Below are 20,759 nucleotides of genomic sequence, written 5' to 3'. Positions count from 1 at the left end.
TCCTACGACGTTAAAAGCTTCTCTCATCAGAGGTGGTAAATAAACAAAAATAGGCTAGCCCTTCTGCTACCCAAATGTGACAGAAGGGCTTAGTCCATGGAGTTGATATTCAACACGTCCTGTGTTCAAATCTCACTTCCCATCGAATAGATCGCTTCAATCTCTAGGGATTGTTCCTACAACATTAAAAGCTTCTCTCTCATGCACCATCCCATACTATCCATGCATATGGTAGACTTTCATCATGGTACAATTTAGCCACGTAGGTGTCTGCTTTCACCAACATCAAGGGTAATTTGACATACTAATATGCTGTGGGGTTTTAAGAGAGGAGTTTATCTTATTCTAACCAAACTACTTATCATCTCATGCTATGGTATATTTCATCAACATATGCAAACAGCATGACAAACATTATTCATGGCATAACACAAGTTTCCCACTCTTACTAGTCTCATACTTGATTTCTCTATCCTTGTCATCTGTAATAGAGACATCATAGCAAAAGGATACAGGAGGATTAACATCCCAACACCTCGTTGAAATACACACAAGCAATCACAATGAGATGGATATAACAAAGATCATATGTTACATTATTAAAGAACCCGATAAAGCAATATACAGTGCCAGGCTAGAGAATGCCATGATACTATGAAGATGGAATCACAGTATTGGATTTCAGCTCCTGTGTTTGAAACATAATAACAAACATATAATCATAGCCATTGATAGACTTCTCAATTCATATGGAAATCACATTATAGAAGCCCTATTGTTTACTTTACCTCCACCATTACTATGTTGAGACATTCATGCAACCGGCAGAAACAGAATTTCTGTCACTCTGATGCAACAAGCCCGAAATCCTCCATAATCGACTCCACTTTACAAAGGCCTTACACTGTGTCACCTGCCCCAACCATCTTTTCCCCCTCCAGTAAAGGTCTCAATATTGTATCACCTGCCCATATGATTGATCCAACCATCTGTTAAAAGCAACAGCAACAGTAGGGGTTTTGTAGCTGAAAACCTAGCAAACCTAATTTGTATTGAGGTGTTAAGATAAATTCTCTAACTTACATGTGCATTGTGAACCATCTTACAGTACATCTTGCCCCACTGCTTTCAACATAACTGTACCACCAAACCCTGACTTTAACAGAAAAAGCAGAAACACAACCATCAATTCATGCAAATTGTATAAACTTCCCCTTGAAAAGCAAGTGGCTGTGCTCTTGAATCCTCCTAGTATTATACACCAGCTTTTTTTTTCAACGAGTAGCTTAGGAACAAGGCTACAAACCTGGGATTTTGAGCATCCAAAAAAGCATCCTCCTGAAGTCACCGAGCCCAATGTGCCATTACAATTCCCAAACTTATGCCATCGTTGAGATGGACCCTCAAGTCTTTGTTGAGATACCAGCTCTCAATTGCCAAAAGTACGCCGTAGCTAACATGGCATGCCTGCTTGCAAATCAAACGCTTCTGAGCCAAAGAATGTCTTGTGCAATGTATGTAGTGAAGGACCTTATTGCACTACAGACTAGCTTGCTTGCTCAAGATAGAACATAGTTCAACTTCTGCAAAACTCATATTCTTTGGCTCTATCATGCCTTGCTTTCTGGAAAGAAAATTCTTAGCTCGAGAATTCCAATTTTGGCTGTTTAATTGCATACCCCGGCAGTTCTTGTAAGCACTTGCATTCATCTCCATTTAAAGACCTTTTAACGTGCCTCATCTCCCTAGTTGTCTCGTTGAACATCTCACTTCTGTCTGTATTTTCCTGAAGCTTGGACTGCATAGAAGAACGGTTGTTGCAAGCTTCATTGTCAGAAGACAGCACCGTGGCATTGACTAGAACTTCATTTAGATCAGCCATCCTCTTCAATGCAGCTTGTTCTAACTGATCTGAAGCCTGTCTACTATCAGCAAGTTCTGTTTCCACTGTTGCTAACCTGACCTGTGAGCTCAAATCCATTCAAAAGGTGACTGAATTAGGGTTGCTTAGTAACATCAAATGCGCTTTCTCAGAACAAATTTTCAAAGTAAAAATCTAATTTGCAATACAAGTACTAGAGTTTGCTGATATTTGCAGCACCAAGTTCAGCCTAATCTCATTACGATATCCTGATTAGAGGAATGAAATGCAATCAAATCACAGAGGCTATAACCACTGTCAGGCACAAATTTTTCATTTGCTCACTCAGAATAGAAAATAAAGAAAGACATTGAAGCCCATGTATAGATGTGGAGATCAAAAGGCTAAGGTTGAGTATATAGTGAATTGAGACGCGCAAGGCGCCACCAGAAGCCTTTCAGTGTGTATGAAACCAGAGCGACTGTCTGATGAAGCAACGTATCTCACTTACTTGTATTCTCTTTGCTCTCACGTTGGTTGCATACTTTGTCATGTAGGTACGCTTAGCTTTGCTCATCAATCTATTGAAAATGCCTTTACGAGTGTTCAGTCAAGTGTCTTACCTTGCCGATACATGGCCGGTGGGGACTTTGCCAAAGATCTGCTCGATGCAACTTCCTTGTGCAGGTGCGATAGCTCCAAGTCCGCGACATCTCTTCGTTGTCACACCGGAAAGCTCCATCACTAGTAGGGTGGGGCTCTAGAGCTTCCCTTGCCTTGATGGAAGCAAGAGGAGATCACCTTCACCTAGCTCTATTCAAGCTAGAGGTGGATGAGGTAAGAAGGGAGCCCAAGCCAAACCTAATCAAGAATGCATCCATCAAGCAATGCTTGAATCAATCCAAGGCATGCAAGAGGTGGATGAGGTAAGAAGGGAGCCCAAGCCAAACCTAATCAAGAATGCATCCATCAAGCAATGCTTGAATCAATCCAAGGCATGCAAGAGAGTGAGAGCAAAGAACATGCAGAGAGCTCACACGCCAAGAATTGCAATGAGGATTGACTTGTTCTATTGCTTAATGCCAAAATTGCTTATATACATGAAGCTATGTTCATATTTGCCGGCCAAGACTAAAAATAGTGCTTGGCAACTAGTCTAGCTTCCAAAAGTTGTATACATGAAATCTTGGACTTCCTAGCGTTTATTCATTAAGCTCAAAGTAAGCTTGCTTTCTATATTCCAGTGCCATCTTATAAAAGATAAGCTTCTATTTACAAAAATATAGTGCAACACCTTACAAAAAGGATGAGGCAAGGCAATTTAACTACAGCGATTAACATACCCCCCAACAAAGTGTTAAAGATATACCGTCATAAGGCCAAATGAATCTGAACTTACGAATAATTTTAAAAGAAAGAAGAGAATCACCAAAAACAAACAAAATTTTTTAAAAATAATAATAATAAGACTTAATAGAGACACCTGAGAAAAAATAATAATAATAACTTGCAAAAATAGACAAATACATGACTAAATCATACACACCCAAATTGTTAAAGATATCGCCATGTCATGGAAGGAATGCAGGAAGGGCTTGGGAGAGGTGATGGAAGATGAAGGCTGAGAGGAGAGAGATGGAGACGGTGAGGGGGTCATAAGATGGGAAATAATGGGAGTCAGAACGTGAGAAATTGGTGGGCTGGGAAGGCGCAGGAAGAAGGAGCCAAAGAAGATGGGAGAAGAGGTGGTTCCTGATCAGCTGGCCAGCCCCATGTAAAGGCTTTGTCTTTGGGGTCTTGGGCCGGCTTCTCATGCTTGTTTGATGGATCTGCCTTGTCAGTATCATCTTTGAAGGAAGCGAAGAAGGAATCAGCTTCGTTGATTTGATCATTGGTAAGCTTTGTTAGGTAGGCCACATGGATGTCTTCTATGGTGGTGACTCTTGTCCTCTTTGTTGGGTATTTCAAAGTTAGTCTGGAGTCCAGTCAAGTGTCCTTCGTGGTGTGAACACCCTCTTATTTAGGGTCAAAAGATAAGGCTCAATGCCTATAAAAGCATGTGCTTGAGTTCTTCATTCTAACATTATGAGTACCATTCAAGTTGTGCAATCTCTCTCATACTTGAGTATCTCTCTCCCTCTCTCTCTTCTACACATTCCACCATGATGCTGATATTTCATCATCCATAGCTCCATGTGTGATCTCTGATATCCAATATGTCACGTGCACCCATGCACTGTGGTACACGGTGACAAACTGGCTCATCAACAGTGCAAGAATCATGTACACAAGTAGTACCTTTTAGGATAATTTTGTCGTATGCCATGACCCCTTTGTAAGCCCAATCCAGACATGTCAAGGCACGAGCTATGTAGGTCAGTCTCCAAGCCTTAAGAGTGTCAGGTCAGTCCTCTTAACCCACTGTGGAGAATTCAGCAAGTGTTTATCATTCAGATGCATGTAGCTATCAGCCATAGCAGTAGATGCATTAGAAGCATGTAGTTGCATTTCATGTAGAAGGGGGCCAGCCCTAAGGCCAACCCCAAGGCAGCCCTAACTTGGGCAATGCCTTTCAAGGGGTACTTAGTACCCCTAGCCACCCTGTAAGGCCAGGCGGCAGACCTAATGGCCTGTACATGCAGTCCACCAAGTCATTATAGGCTTGGGCACCAGTCGGCCAGGTGTGGTAGCCACCCGACCAGTTAACCAGCCAGCCGACTAGCCCAGGCAGCCGACAGCACTATGTGCTAGTCGTGGGCATTTATTGCTCGCCGACAGGCTGTAGGGGCAGCCGACTAAGCTTCCTCAAACATATAAAAGGGCAAGTCCAGCTCAGTCCAAAAACCATCAGTCACAAATCAGAGATCAACATCAGAAATCAAGCATGTATGCCTAGGCTCTTGCCTGTGCATACCTACAGCCGTACTTGTGCTCTCAGCCCAAGGCAAAGAAGCTCAGTCTCTTCAAGAGTATTCAGCACACCTACCCTCAGTCTCGGGCTGGTGTATTTCTCTCCACGATAGCTTCACAGTTGCCTAAAGCTGATGCACAGTTCTGCACAGCATTTGGTCACTTTGTCCTTGCGTTTGACGATCAGTCGATTAGTTTATCCGCTTAGTCTTGTGGACACAGTTCAGCTTATTTACAGTTCTCCAAAAGAAGAAATAAAGCAAATACTCCTTTTTGCAGGGAGGGGAGCCTTCAGTGGGTAATTCGGGACCCCATCTGGTGTCATCTCTACTACATCTCTTTCAGATTCATGTCTGCTATTTTAAAGGATTGCTAAAGACTCACTAAACTCAGGTTTCAAGAAAGGCTTCATTGTTTCACACGGTCCTAGCTCGGCGAATGCTACATTGGTATCAGAGCTTGGGATGTGATTCAACTAGGTAACCTAGGGTGAGGGCATCCTGTGGATGGTAAAGCTAAGATCGGGAAAAACCACTCGCCCATCCTCAATGGCATCAAGCTCCGAAGACATCACTAAAGAAGAAAACCATTCGAAGAAATGCTTCCGCAAAAAGAAGACAGAGACAACCAAAAGCTAAAGAAGCAGATAAGGCAACTCTAGATTCAACTCGAAAGAGTTCAAATGGAAAAAGAATTGGCAAAATTGCAAGAAACCTTGGCCTAGCAGGAGACACCTAAAGAACAAAGTTCATCAATGGAACAATGGTGTCGATGGATGACTGAACAAGAAGAGTGAGACCGTGAAGCAAGACTAGCCAAACAGTTGGCAGAGAAAGCCAAACACAAGGCCACAGAGGAGCGATTGCGGGCGGAGCTCGAAGTCAAGGTGCACCACGAGCGACAGGCCAAGACAACTTGAGGGACCAATTCTAACAGACACTCTGGACTCTGGTAACTTCTTTCCACCCTTCTTAATCCTCCACAGCCCCTGCCATAGCCTCGACAATAGTCATGCTTGCCTCACCGAACTTCACCAAGTATGACGGCAACTGCAACCATTCGGTTGTGACTCAGTTTATTCACCAGTTTGTTGGCCACTTTCCCCTTTCCAAGATCACGGAAACCCAAGACAAAGTCCATCTAGCGGCTCCAGACCTCACGGGTGATGCAATTACTTGGTGGCAACATTGGTCCCGTTTGCACTCACATTCCTACGCTGGCTTACTGGACTATGATTGGGACACCTTTGTGTCCGATTTGAAGACCAAGATTCTACCTCCATAGTACAAGACAAATCTTGAAGATGAGGTCTACAAACTCACCCCAAACGGTTCCCCTATGCTCACCTACTCCAACAAAGTGATCACATTAGCTCAACAGTTGGGAAAGTCCAAGGAGAAGAAGCTCAAGCAGTTCATTCGGGGATTAGATCCAAACATTCAATTTTAAATCTCAGACAAATGACCGGGCTTTGACTCTTGCACAGAATCATGAGATGATGCTCAATGGAGGCAAGCCCAAGACCGCTCCAATCACCCCCAAACCTCAGCAGCAGACGTAGACCACCTAGCAGAACCAGGTGTCTAACCAGCAAGCAGGTAAGGGGGCTCCCAACAACAAAGATCAAAAGAAGAAGGGCCGTAATGGCTCTTTTAGTGGGAAGGAGCGACAAGATGGACCTAAGAAGACCCTTGAAGAAAAGATCAAGGAGGGCCTTACTGGAGGATTCTTACAGCCATATGAGAAGGAACGGTACTTCAAAAAGAACCGTTGTTTTTTTTGCCACCAGACGGGACATGCCAAGAAGGATTGTACCAAATGGCAAGCGGAAAAAAGCAAACAACCAACCTCTACAATGGCTACTGCCACAGCTGTACAACCCCCGCCCTCAACCACCAATGCTATTCAGCATTTGCCTGCTTTGAATGCAGTACCGACAGTGATATTCAATGATAAACAGGAAGGTGGAGCTAAGGAGCGTCAGAAAGGTCTTATCAGTGCTTACGGCACAGCGAAGCGGCAACAGTTTGTTGTCCTCTTTGACATGGGTAATTTAGAAGATGCCATCTCTCCGCAGTTGGCGACCAAGATGAAATGTGCCCTTGCGCCGTATCATTTCGACGTGGACAGGTTCACTCCCGGCCTGTACTCATATTTCCCAAAAAGCTCAACAGTTTGCCTTCACAGTTTAGAAGGCCCAGTTTTAGAGGGACTTCATTGTCTCGCCCCTTCTCGGGTGCGACGTGATCCTTGGAATTCAGTGGTTCCGCCAGTATGTGCCCATTCCCGATTGGAGGCAAGACACCTTCACGGTTTGCCTAAGCCTATTATCATACGCAAGGATCGGAGCATTCAAGGTATTCCACTTATTTCCCAACTTCAAGCTAGTAGAGCTATTAGATACAGAGTTGAGTGTGCGATGATCTATGTCCGCCCACGGCAAATAGCAACATCCACCGCGACTCCATTAGAACCCCAGATGACCGGCCTTCCCCAACAGTTTCAGGACATCGTGTTGAGAGATGATCTTCCACCAAGACCCCCACCCTCTTGTCTTGAAGACCATTGTATAGAGTTGGTACCTAGAGTTGAGCCACCCAGTAAGTTTTCGTATCGTCTTTCAAAGGCATTGGAAGCTGAGTTGAAGATGCAACTAGCACGGTTGGTGAGGTCTTCTTTCATCAGGCCTTCATCCCCTCCATTTGATACATTGATTCTTGTTGTGCAAAAGAAAGATAAGACCACACGTCTCTGTGTGGATTACCGAGCCTTGAACAAGTTGACAATCAAGAATAAGTTCCCCATGCACGAGACAGAGTACATCCTTGAAAGGCTCAACGGTGCTCAGTACTTCACCAAGATCAACCTCAAAAGTGACTATCATCAAGTTAAGATTTTCAAAGCCGATATCCCAAAAGACTGCCTTTCAAACAGAACGAGGAATGTGGTCATGCCTTTTGGTTTGACCAATGCACCGGCGACATTCAACAAGGTGATGTCACGAGTCTTCGCTCTACTCGTCGATATATGTCCAATCATTTTTTTAGATGACGTTCTTATTTTCTCTGCCACTACAAAACAGCACGAACTCTACATTAATGTAAAGAAGAGCATATTTGGAGTTCAAGAAGTCTAGTACCTGGGCTATGTGATCGGTTCCAACGGCATTCGCCTTGATCCTGAAAAGATAAAGGCAATTCTCGATTGGGACATTCCAAAGACAGCCCAAGAGATACGTTCCTTCGTGCGCTTGTACCAAGCATATAGCTCGCATATGGATCGGTTTTCTAACCTTGCAACACCATTGATAGATTTGCTCAAGGGAGTGAAGACTAGAAGACAGAAAGTTTCCGTCATCACAAGTAAGGCTTTAGAGATTTCTTTGCTTTGCAAAAGGCGGCTTTCGAAGCACCAATTCTTAAACTTGCATCATGGGATGACTTTTTTGAGGTGATCACCGATGCCAGTAATCTCACCATAGGAGCAGTTTTGCAACAAGAAGGTAGACCCGTGGCGTATTACAACAGAAAGTTAAATGATGCACAAATATATATATATATATATATATATATATATATATATATATATATATATATATATATATATATATATATATATATATATTCTGTATATGAAAAAGAGTTGCTAGGGGTTATCATAGCCTTGAAACAATGAAAACCTTTTCTTTATGGAAGGGAATTTATTGTGAAGACAGACCACAAAGCCTTAAAGTGGTTACAAACTATGCCATGTGCCCAGTGGAGTGATAGACACCACCGGTGAAGCCAGTTGTTCCAACAGTTTGGCGGAATGATTGAGTATGTACAGGGTAAGAACAACCCTGTAGCCGACGCTCTAAGTCGCAAAGGTAGTATTCAAATCATAGTAGCAACGGAACAGGAACGGGAACGGAACGAAAGCACCACCAAGGGAACGAACGGGAGAAAGGGGGAACGCGAATGAGGGGGAACGAAAACAGGGAACGACTTATATAATTCCTAGAAATGACAATAAATATTAACATACAATGCTCATTTATATAACCAAACTAGTGCACCACACAATTTGCATGGCTAGATACTAACACTGAACAGATCTCATAAGTCAAAATAAATTAGCCCACATGTGACATCATACAAGACATAAGTGACAAAAAGCACAAAATGTGGCCCACGGCCTAGATAAAAGAAACAACCCAAGCCCAGAGTCCAAGCCTCAAGGTGACATGCAAATAGTAAGGAGATGTCATGCATGGCTACTACCAGTGATGCCATCAAGGAGACTATATCTATGTCATCCAAGAAAGCCATATCATCAAGACCAACATCTACAAAATCCAAATCTTCAACCCCATCCTGACCACGATCTGCAAGTCCATGTGTCTCCTCATCATCCGAGGACTCCTCATCAAGCAATATAAACTTCTCTGGTTTGGGAGAAGCCATATCCCCAAGCAAGCGCAAATTAGCACTTACAAAAATCAATCAAGTCATTGACTTGTTTTGTTCCAAATTTGTTCCTCTTCTTGGATGCAACATGGCCGAACACACTCCATAGTTGCTCAATCGAAGAGGAGCTTGCACCTTGAGATAAGATCCTTACTGCCAATGACTGAAGCTGTGGTGTACGAGTCCCATAATCCTCCCACCATAAAGCAGCCCCTATCTTAAACCTCTCTCTCTCTGCATCAGCCGATCCAAACCTTCCCAACTTGTTGGTGATAAAATCCAAGTTGGTCTTTCACCAACCTTCGTTTATCTGCATCACGAACCTACCTAGAAAGCATTGTCTCCCAACCATCCATCACCTCATCACCGGCCTCTTATCCACATCCTTGGAACTCGAGATCCAAGACATACGCAGCAGCATGCATAGGAGAATGATAACCATTCCATCATGCTTCACATAATTCTCGAACCTCTGCATATTTCTCATCAGACAAGCCCATTTCCCCTATTTTCTCGATCATTCGGTCAGCCCCCTCATAAACCTTGCCAATGCATGGCTCCCGTCAATCTGCAATCCGCATCAAGCGCATAACCGACTTCATCATAGCATTGATAGTGTTGACTTCATCCCAAAATGTGAAGTCTCTGTGTATGGTTCTTGCAACCTCTATGCCGGCTCTTGACCGAGAAAGAGCCCATCCCATCCACTCATTGCGTATAACCAACTGCTTCAAAGGCAAGTGCACTTTGGATAACCTTTTTATCATGAGAAAGTTGTAACCAAAGCGTGTCTCTCAGTACTTCAAGAGATCCTTTTTGGGCGATCTCTTGCGATATTCATTCAAAATAAACTGATGGTTTTGAATGAAGCTTATTATCTCCTTGCCTTTTTGAATGTGTGAATCAACCCATGGCAAGCTACCAACATCCTTCAATAAGTTGCTCAAACAATGAGCAAAGCATGGACTAAATGTGATATGCGGTACCTATCTTCAAGCTTAAGATCAGCTCTCTATTTGTTGCCTCACCAGCAGCTAAGAACTGAATAACATTCTCTAGTCCAACCTTCTCAATACCTTCGGCCCACTCTTCCACAAGCTGATCTGCAATTTTTCCAGTCCCAGAAGTATCATGTGAGGAAATGAATTGCATTCTTCCTCGAGAATAAGCAACCATGCCATGAATGGACCTTTTTCAAGTCACTCCAGCCATCTGCAATAAGTGACACACCATTCTTTGCCCAACTTTCATGCACAGACTCTAAAGCACATTCAATTGCAGCTTTCTCCTTTTGCAACAAGGTGGTGCGTAGTGTCTCATACGAAGGAGGCTTGTATGTTGGGCCATACCGTGCAATCTCCTGGACCATTTCAATGAAATATGGAGACCTGGCAACATTGAATGCTACATGATCATGATAAAAGAACCTTGCAACAGCTGCATCTACCCTCTCTTTCTTGCGGGGATCCCAAGCTGCTCCCAAGGTTTGCTGCTTGCCGGAGCTTGCACCCATAGGCTGCGAATCTTGGGAAAATGCAAAGCTCCCAAGTCCTCCATACTGCTGTCCATCTCCCAAGTGTACATCTTTCCCATGTCTACTGAAGTAAGATGCATCAATTGCCGGTTTCTTTTGTGCACATGCTTTCTCCTCTTCACTTGGGTACTTTACCAAAAGCTCTCTACGCATTTCAAGTGTTGTCCCTGGGCATTTGTTCACTTGTGCTTTTTCATTGTTTACATGGCATAGATGTGCTCTCACACAGTTTGCTCCACTGACTTCTCTTTGTTACCTTGCTTGCATTTCCATCGTGTTGCACCTCCCTTGATGAATACCTTTCTAGCCTTTCAACTTCATCCCACCAAGTAGCATTCGAAGCTGATCGCTTTGAACCCGAGTAAGCCATGATTTCTGCAAATTCAGGCAAAAAGTTGAATAGACTTTCAAAGGTCTTTTTCTGTCTATTGTTTAATGGGGAGAGACTGTGCAATCCAGATTGTGAAGTTTGAACAGTGACATAGGTAATTTTTAAAAGACCAAAAGGTTCAAACTTCAAACAAAGAAAGAGAGAGAGAAGAAAGAGAAAAGCTTGCTACCTTGCCTTGTAAAGATGTAAACTTGAGTCTTGATCACACTGTTGCCCAGGGCCCAGGCAAGTTGCAGTGTGCACTGTTGCTGCTTGCAGGCTGGTACGAGGCACGATGCTGAAGCCTGAGTGTAGTATGTACTACTATTGTAGACTGTAGTGTACAGTCACCAGTGTACGCTGTACACGGCAACTTGCAAGGGCTGGGGGCTGGGGTGCGACTCAGGAGTCACGACTGGCTGCAACTGCAGCAGGCTGCACTGTGCAGGTCGGCTAGACGTATTGCTTGGAGGCTGGTACACAGCAGTACATACTACGGACACTGGGCAAGCAGGCGACAGCAATACAGGCCCTAGCAGGCAGGCGACAGCAGTACGCAAGTCGGCGACAACAGTACGGGCGGGCTACAAGCACGGGCGAACTTTGGAAAAGCGACGGGCGAAGCAATACGGGCAATATTTTTTTTAAAAAATCCATGTCATCATTCCCACGTGGGGGAACGGCAGCCTAACGTTCCACCCGGCGTTCCCTGGTGTTCCACGGCCGTTCCACCACCTGGAGCACCGTTTCCTTCATTCCCTTCTTGTTGGCCAAGGGGAAACTGTAACTCGCGCGCAGGTGCCCGGGGGACTAGGGCCTTTTACACACTTGTTGATACCATCAATGCATATTAAAACACTTAAACATGGCCACAGCCTTAACACATATCCATCATCTTTTTGCATAAAACATAAAAGCTGGACAAAACATCCACAAATGCTGAAAATGGAGCTTGCACACGTGACACCGCATAGAGGCCGGAATGGGCCGACCCCCCCCTTGGAGTATTTTATTACCCAAGGAGAATAATATCATGTACAAGCTTTGAGGGCCTTACTCTCCCCATGGGAGATGCCGGATTATCCATATACAAATGCCATAACACAGCCCAACACGAGGCAACCAAGCCAGAACATAGGCTGTAGAAATGCCAAGCCAACAATATAATCCATATACCTCCGTGTGGGTACTAATTCTTCCCCAAAAACCACGGGTCTTCATGCAATAGAGCTTCACTATTTCTTCGCGATGGAAGCCTCCAAAACAGTCCCCAACAGCCGGTATTCTTCATGGGCAGCCTTCAAGAGAGAGAGAGAGAGAGTAGCCATCATTAGGGCAGCCTGTTAACGGTGGTAGAGGCTAGTGTGCAGCAAGAGAGCCTCTATTAATGAAGAGAGAGGGCTCCAATTTATAGATTTGGGCCTCCCATGAGCTAAAATGGCAAGAGAAGGCTACAATGACAAGTGGAGAGCCACACAATAGCTGAAGCGACAAGTGTGAGGCCACTTGTCTCACTTTGATCCACTTTCTAACAAGTGTCAGGCCACTTGTCTCACTTTGGTCCACCTCCTTGCCACGTGTCCCAATCTAAGAGATGGGTCCTTCCATAAACTTTATCTCTAAAAATATCCCAACTGGTAGACATTCTGTCATAGGCACTTTGCCAACTCTTGGTATCTGCTCAATTCCAGATGTAATGATGCGAACAGAATTTCCATCGGAGTCATGCCAAAAATAGCAACTCTCCTAAATTTTAGGAGTGTGGTCCTTTGTATTCTAGGATAATCCCCCATTCCCAAAGCTTGTGCTTTCCAAATATTTAAACATCCTGGAGTCCACCAGACCTCTTTCAAACTGGGAAATGTCCAGGCTGGTGACAAGAACGTGTTCCATCGTTCCCCATGGGGGGAAACGGGATTCCCCTGCTACTATGGTTCAAATAGTACAGGAGCCCATTGTGTTGGAGATACAAGGAAAGGATTTAGACAGTATGAAGACACAGTACATAGATTATCCATTTTGGAACTCCTTACAATATGGCCCTTTACTCAGAACCAGGTCATTACACCATTCAGGACAGTTGGCTCTTTTACAAGGGTCGAGTATGTGTTCTCAAGGAGAAACGACCGGCACTCCTCCATGATGTCCATGATTCCCTTGTTCGTGGTCATCGCGGGATCAACAATACCTTGGAGAAGTTAGAAAGATCATTTTATTGGCTGAAGATGTACAGGGATGTGTACAACTATGTTTCTCAACGTTCTATTTGTCAAAAAGTGAAAGTACCTCCTAACAAACAGGCAGGGTTGCTTCAGCCATTGCCCGTTCCTGAGGGTCTGTTTCACGACATTTCAATGGATTTTGTTGGACCCCTTCCCACATCTACTAGATCTCGGAATACTCAATGTATAACGATATTTGATAGATTTAGTAAGTTTTGTATACTTATACCATGCAAGCAGATGGCCACAGCAGAAGATATAGCCCGGCTTTTTCTCCGACATTGGTATCCAATTTGTGATTTGCCACGGACCATTACTTTAGATCGGAACCCAAAGTTTACATCTCACTTCTTGCGAGCTCTGTTCGACAACTTCGGTACCAATGCAATTGTCCAATGCATTCCATCCCCAGACCAATGGCCAAACCGAGATTCACAATCAATTGGCTTTTGATATGCTTAAAGCGTACTGCCATGATCGGTAGTCTAAGTGGGAGCTTCATCTCCCATTCGCAGGCGATTCTCAATGTCACTCACTCATCCAGTGTTGGCAGAACTTCGTACGAGGTAGCCTTTGGTCGAAGATTTTCATCCCTTCTTACAAGGATGATCTCTCCTTCCTTGGAAGCCAACAAGGCGACAAACTTTTTCAACCATCATTGAGTCCGTCAAAGAGCGTCTTACCAAAGCTCAGGAGACTTACACTAGACAAGCAAACAATTCTTCCTCGTGTATCCACAATTATTGGCGGACTATCTCAAAGCTATGAACCTGCCGCCAAGCTAAGCAGGAGGGAATGTCACGTGTACCCATGCACTATAGTACACGGTGACAAACTCGCTCATCAACAATGCAAGTGTTACATGCACTGTGGTTGATCGTGATAACACACAACAGGGCCTTCTATATACCTTTATGTGGTGAGAATCTTTAGCATCAACTTTAGAGAGTAGAGAGAGAGAGAAGAGAATGAGAATGTAGAAGACGACACAGTATTGGGTCCCAATACCCATTGAAGGGCCCCCCCCTACAAGCAGGAGTATTTGCTTATATTATTCTTTGGAGAAATGTTGTACAATGCTGAGTACAAGTGATATGAATGCCCAACGCAAGGACAAGGAAGACCGTACGTCGGCTGAGGATCCAGCTATCCCAAGGCTCTGCTGAAGACTCTCCTTGGCCACTGATGCAAGTCCAGATGACTATATGACTAAACATATGCTGGCTGAGATAGAAGAGTATCTTCCTTGTTGCCTAGAGATGAGCAGGACTGCTGAACTGCAGTTGTTGAATGTTCACTACTGAATACCTGAATGAATAATGTGGGAGTGAGGCCATGCCTTTCATACCTCCACAAACAGCAGTCGGCTGCCCCTAAGAGGCTGTCAGCTGATGCAAACAGTCCCACAATTGAGAAATGTCCAGTCGACTGCACAAAAGACCCTCACGACTGCAAAAATGTCAGTTAAACAGCATTAATGCTGGTCGGTTCTCTATCTCCTGTAGGCTGGCCATTAGATGCTGGTCAGGCTGTTGCACAGCTGTCGGCTGCTGGCCGACTGCTTGGCAAAGCCCTTGGATGCTTTTGCAAGGCCTAGCCCAAGTATGGGCTGCCTTGGGGCTGGCATTAGGGCTGGCCCCCTTCTATGTGAATGCACTTACAATGCTTTACATGCATCTAATGCACATACATGCTCCTGAATGATGCTTTCTCCAAGTGGGTTAAGATGACTAACAACTGCATTTAATGCACATACATGCTCCTGAATGATGCTTTCTCCAAGTGGGTTAAGATGACTGACAACTGGCTGACCTCTAGAGCTCAGAGATTGACCTACGTAGCTCGTGCCTGACTGTCCCTGGACTGAGGGCTCACAATGGGTTCACGGTGTACGACAAATAATCCTAGAAAAAGGTTCTACTTCTCTACAACTGCTGCGCAAATGATCATGCCAATGTGTCACTGTGTACCCCAGTGCAGGGTGCACGTGACATTCCCTCCTGCTTAACTTGGCGGCAAGTTCAAGGCTTCCACGTAGTCCGCAAACAACGGGAGTTCTCCTGAAAGAACTCTTGATCCAACCAAACTGCTTCATGGGTTCCGCGGTCTTTAAACTTCATGTAGAATTATCGTATTCTTCAATCGGATCCCTGCTTCCATCTGTGGAGGAGAATTTGCTCTGGCTCTATGACTTCAACTTCGTCTATCATATCTGGTTGTTGCTCTTCGGATATATCCTGCAATGCTGGACCTACATATGGCTTCAACCAAGAAACATGAAAGACATTGTGTGTAGTCCAACTTTCCGGCAACTTTAACTTTAAAGAGACATCACTTAACTTTTGAATGACTGGAAATGGGCCGAAACTTCAGAATGATAGTTTGGGACAACGCTTGCCCACTTGCTTTAGCTGTTGTTTCATGATGCAGAGATATACCAAATCCCCTTCCTTAAAGTTGACATCTCGCCTGGATTTGTTGGCTTGCCGGGTATATGCTTCCTGAGCCTTGGCAAGACGCTCCTTAACTGACACCATGATTTCTGAGAATGTCTTGATGGTTTTATTGGCCTCAAGAGATGGTGACACCTGTCTCATCAAAAGAGATGAGAATCGGCGACCAAATGCTGCCTCATATACGGCATCCGGCCACTCGATGAGTGACTATCAGTTAGGATTGCCTGAACCAAAGGAAGATATTGTTCCCATTTCGACTACTGATCATGGCAGTATGATTTGAGAACGTCAAAGGCCAATTGGATGTAAATTTCTGTTTGGCCATCTGTTTGAGAATGAAATGCGCAGGACAACTACAATATAGTCCCAAAATTGTCAAACAATGCTCTCCAAAAATGTGACGTAAATTTTGGATCTCCATTTGATGTGATAGTCCGTGGCAAACCACCAATGGGATACCAAAACCGAATGAACAAGCGAGCTATGTCCTCGGCTGTGGCTGTCTACTTGCATGGAATGGACATGCAAAACTTACTGAATCTATCAACAATTGTTATACATTGTGTTTCTAGATCCAGCTGAGGCGGGAAGAGGGCGTACAAAGTCCATACTGATGTCGTGAGAAAGAGTCCCTCACGAATAGGCAAAGGTTGAAGCTACCCAGCCTATTTGGTATGAGGAACTTTCACTTTTTGACATATCTGGCGTAATTGGGCATGTTGATAGACGTCCCGTCGCATCTTAGGCCAATAGAATGACCTCTCTAACTTCTCCAAGGTACTGTTGATACAGAATCACGAGCATCGTGGAGAAAGACTTGACGCTTTTCTTTGAGTACACAAAGACAGTTCTTAAAAAACAACCAACCATCCTGTATATTGTAATGGCCTAGTTCTAAACTGAGGACCAAATGATATTGAGTCCCGAACTCTTCTGAATCCGGATGCTGTGCCTTCATACTATCTAAGTATTTGCCTTGAATTTCAAGCACAGTGGACTCCTACAGTGTCTGAATAGTGCCCTTGCGACTAAGAGCATCGACAACGGGGTTATTCTTGCCTGGGACGTATTCAATCATTCCCCCAAATTGTTGGAACAATTGACTCCATCTGGATTGCCTGTCACTTCATTGGGCACTGGCATGGTTTGCAACCATTTATGTGTATGGTGATCTGTCTTAACTGCGAAGTCCCTCCCGTAAAGAAAGTGCTTCCAATGTTGAAGAGCGGTCATCACCCCCAAGAGCACTTTGTCATACACCGAATAATTCTTCTCGGCGTTATTCAACTTGCGGCTATAATAAGCCACTGGTCTACCATCTTGCTGTAAAACAGCTCAAATGGCAAGGTTACTGGCATCGGTAATCACCTCAAAAGGATCATCCCATGATGTCAACTTCAAAACTGGAGACTCAAAGGCAACTTTCTTCATTGCCTGGAATGCCTCTAGAGCCTTGCCCATGACAGACACTTTATGATGACGAGTCTTCATGCCCTTGTGCAAGTCAGTAAGAGGTGCTACAAGGTCAAAAAAACTTGTCCATGTGGGCATTGTAGACCTGACAAAGACCCACAAATGAGCGGATTTCCTAGGCTGTAGTGGGAACATCCCACAACTGAGAATGGCCTATACCTTTTCAAGGTCAAGGCTAATACCTAAAGAACTGATGATGTATCCTAGGTAATAGATTTCTTGTACTCCAAACTCACTCTTCTTGGCATTGATAAACAACTCATTGGCCTACAAGATTTGCAAAACCTATGCCACATCTCGCTCATGCTGCTCTGCAGTCCCTAAGAAGATAAGAATATCATCTAAGAAGATGAAGACGCATTTGCCAATGAGATCCCGAAAAACCCGAGACATCAGTTTGTTGAACGTCGCTGGTGCATTGGTGAGACCAAAGGGCATCACCACAAATTCATAGTGGCCATGCTCGGTCCTAAAGGCCATTTTTGGAATGTCGGCCTCGAAGATCCAAACCTGATGGTAGCTACTCTTAAGTTCTATCTTAGAAAAAATCTTTGCACCATTGAGTCGTTCTAAAATGTACTCTATTCTGAGCATGGGGAACCTATTCTTCACTGTTAGCTTATTGAGCACACTGTAATCCACACATAAACATGCAAACTTATCTATCTTTCTTCTGGACAAATAGAATGCAAGCGGCAAAAGGTGAGGAAGATGGTCGGATAAATCCAGACCGGAGGAGTTGGGCTAATTGCTACTCAAACTTGTTGGAATTAGGGTTGCAGGAATGCACACACAACTTCAAGAAGATGAGGAAGCTTGAGCACAACACAGTAGTGTATTATGAGTGCCAAAAATGAAAGATAACAAGCCCTAGAAGATAATGGGCGTATATACAATGCACGGGGGAAAAAAACCTCCTAGTGAGGGAAAAAGTGCCCCGGCGGTCCTAAGTGTGTTCACACACATCACTACTATAATATGGTAACAAATCCCCCCTGGAGTGATGCGGTGAACAAGAGCTAGCACTCATGTATAGGGAAGTGTCTAGCTATGTGGACGAATCCACAAAAGGGAGTAAGCCCAAAGCTTTGCGAAAAGCTTCGAACTTCTCACGAGGCAGAGCCTTTGTGAAAAGGTCTGCAAGGTTATCCTGTGTTGGCACATAAGCCAAACTGATCTCTCCTGCAGAGAGTCTCTCCCTGACATAATGGTAGTGCACCTCAATGTGCTTCGTACGAGCATGGAACACTGGGTTCCGCGCAACTGCCAATGCGCTCTGACTGTCAGTGAAGATGGTGGTGGCAGATGGCTGCCCAACACCCAAATCAGCCATAAGGCGTCTGAGCCACACACACTCAACCGTAGCTGTGAAAGCTGCCCTGTACTCAGCTTCACAACTAGAAGTGGCCACAGTAGGCTGCTTCTTGCTCAACCATGATATGCATGAGCTTCCAAGCATGAAGCAAAAACCACTCGTGGACACGCGTGTGTCATAACAACCAGCCCAGTCAGAATCTGAAAAAACATGTAAATCTGGCGGCAATGATCCCCCCTTGGGATAAAACAACCCAAGATGCCGAGTACCACTCAAATAGCGAAAGATACGCTTCACTGCCTGCCAATGCTTAATGCCTGGGCTATGCATAAATCTGCTCACCTGTGAGACTGCAAACTGAATGTCTGGCCTCGTAATGCATACATAAATGAGGCAACCAACAGCTGTCTGATAGAGTGTGACATCAAAGTGATCTCCAGCATCATGAAGACTCAACTTCAAACCTGTCTCCATTGGAGTAGCAATAGGCTTGCAGTCTTCAAGGCCAAATCTCCGCAACAATGTTTCAATATACTTTGTCTGACACAAAGCAATACCTCCATCACACTGCTTAAATTGTATCCCCAAATAATGATGCAAATGCCCCAAATCTGACATCTCAAAAGAGGCATTCAAATCAGCCTTAAAATCAGCAATATGACTCTCATTTGGTCCTGTGAGCAGCATGTCATCGACATAGAGAGCAATGATTAGATGTACACCATCCACACGTTTAACATACAAAGTGCTTTCTGTTGGACTATTCTGAAACCCATGTGCAGTCAAATATGCATGTATTTTTTCATACCAAGCTCGTGGAGCTTGCTTTAAACCATATAAAGCCTTTTTTAACCTGCACACTTTGTTTTCCTGCCCTCTTTGAACAAAACCACGAGGCTGCGATACATACACCTCCTCATGCAAATCTCCATTTAAGAACGCAGTCTTTATGTCCAGCTGATGTACATTCCAACCATTATGAGCTGCTAATGCACAGATGCTACGAACAGTGGTCATACGACATGTGGGAGCAAAAGTCTCATCAAAATCAATGCCCTTCTCTTGAGCATAACCTTTTGCAACAAGCCTAGCCTTATGGCGATCCACTGTGCCATCAGGCTTACGCTTCAATTTGTATACCCACTTAGTGCCAATGGCCTTCTTGCCAGGGGGCAAGTCACATAAAGACCATGTACTATTCTTCATAATAGCATCGTATTCTGCTTGCATAGCAGCCATCCAATTTTCTGAACTTTGTGCCTCATCAAATGAAACAGCCTCACTTTCATCGCACATACTAGAAACAGCCAATGCATAACAATCTGACGCATAAGAGGCACCATGAGAGCCAGAACGAGTGCGACTAGACAAAGGGGCATCCAACTTGCTGTCACGCAAAGTCTGCACCAGCCATCTAGGCATGTTCCTAGAGCCCTCAATCTCTTGTCTCTCATCCTCAAGTGCATCATGCACATCTGCATCAGATATAGGCTGATCTGTGCCATCATATACTCCCCCCCTCGATCTGAACGGAGGGTGCCCATCTTACTTTCTGACACATTTTCAGCCATAACCAAAAACTGTTTGAAGCACAAAAACACTTCGGACTTTGCCTTCAAAGGATATACCCATGCATGCCTGGTAAAATCATCAATGAAAGTCACGAAGTAAAGGTAGTTTCCAAATGATGGAGTTTGCATGGGACCACAAACATCACTGTGAACAAGCTGCAATCTGCGTTCAGCTCTCACTGATCCATCTTTGGGAAAGGAAGCACGCTGCATTTTACCCAATATGCAGCCCTCACAAACATGCTTGACAGGTGCCTCAAGCTTAGGCAAAGAAGACACCATTTCAGATTTCTGCAGGCGCAGCAAACTTGCAAAATTCAGATGACCAAAACGTGCATGCCACAGTTTTGCATTTGAAATAGCCTGCGTATCCATAATAGCACATGCTGAATCCTCTACACATTTGCCATCCATATTGAGCTTATACAGCCCTCGACATAGTGAACCAGATGCTACAATGATGTCACCACAAGAGAGATCATGAACAGTACATCTGTCATCCACAAATTTTACAACCAAACCTGTTTTGGCAAATGCGGAGACTGACAGCAGATTCTTTTTGATCCCTGGCACATACAATGCATCAAAAAGTGTAAAGG

At 44.3% G+C, this 20,759-nt stretch overlaps 1 protein-coding gene across 4 annotated transcripts in view; it reads right to left on the bottom strand.

Annotated features, from left to right (window-relative positions):
- Positions 1–575: 575 nt before the first annotated feature.
- Positions 576–20,759, bottom strand: part of LOC147631237 (uncharacterized) — a 59,498-nt gene continuing 39,314 nt past the window's right edge. For 2 of the 4 annotated variants that reach the window (XM_086809569.1, XM_086809573.1), the window contains exons 6-8: positions 1,307–1,963; positions 1,084–1,152; positions 576–964 (exon numbers count right to left, since the gene is read on the bottom strand). In XM_086809569.1, the coding sequence (XP_086665695.1) occupies positions 1,640–1,963 (324 nt within the window). In that variant the 3' untranslated portion in view covers positions 576–964; positions 1,084–1,152; positions 1,307–1,639. Of the gene's footprint in view, positions 990–1,083; positions 1,157–1,306; positions 1,964–20,759 lie in introns of all 4 variants that reach the window. The other 2 variants (XM_086809572.1, XM_086809570.1) reach the window with 2 other exon arrangements.

This window comes from Cibotium barometz, chromosome 15 (genome assembly GCF_041138505.1).
Source record: "Cibotium barometz isolate CiBa-2024 chromosome 15, ASM4113850v1, whole genome shotgun sequence".
NCBI classification, from domain to species: domain Eukaryota; kingdom Viridiplantae; phylum Streptophyta; class Polypodiopsida; order Cyatheales; family Cibotiaceae; genus Cibotium; species Cibotium barometz.
This window is presented reverse-complemented; position numbering and strand designations above follow the sequence as displayed.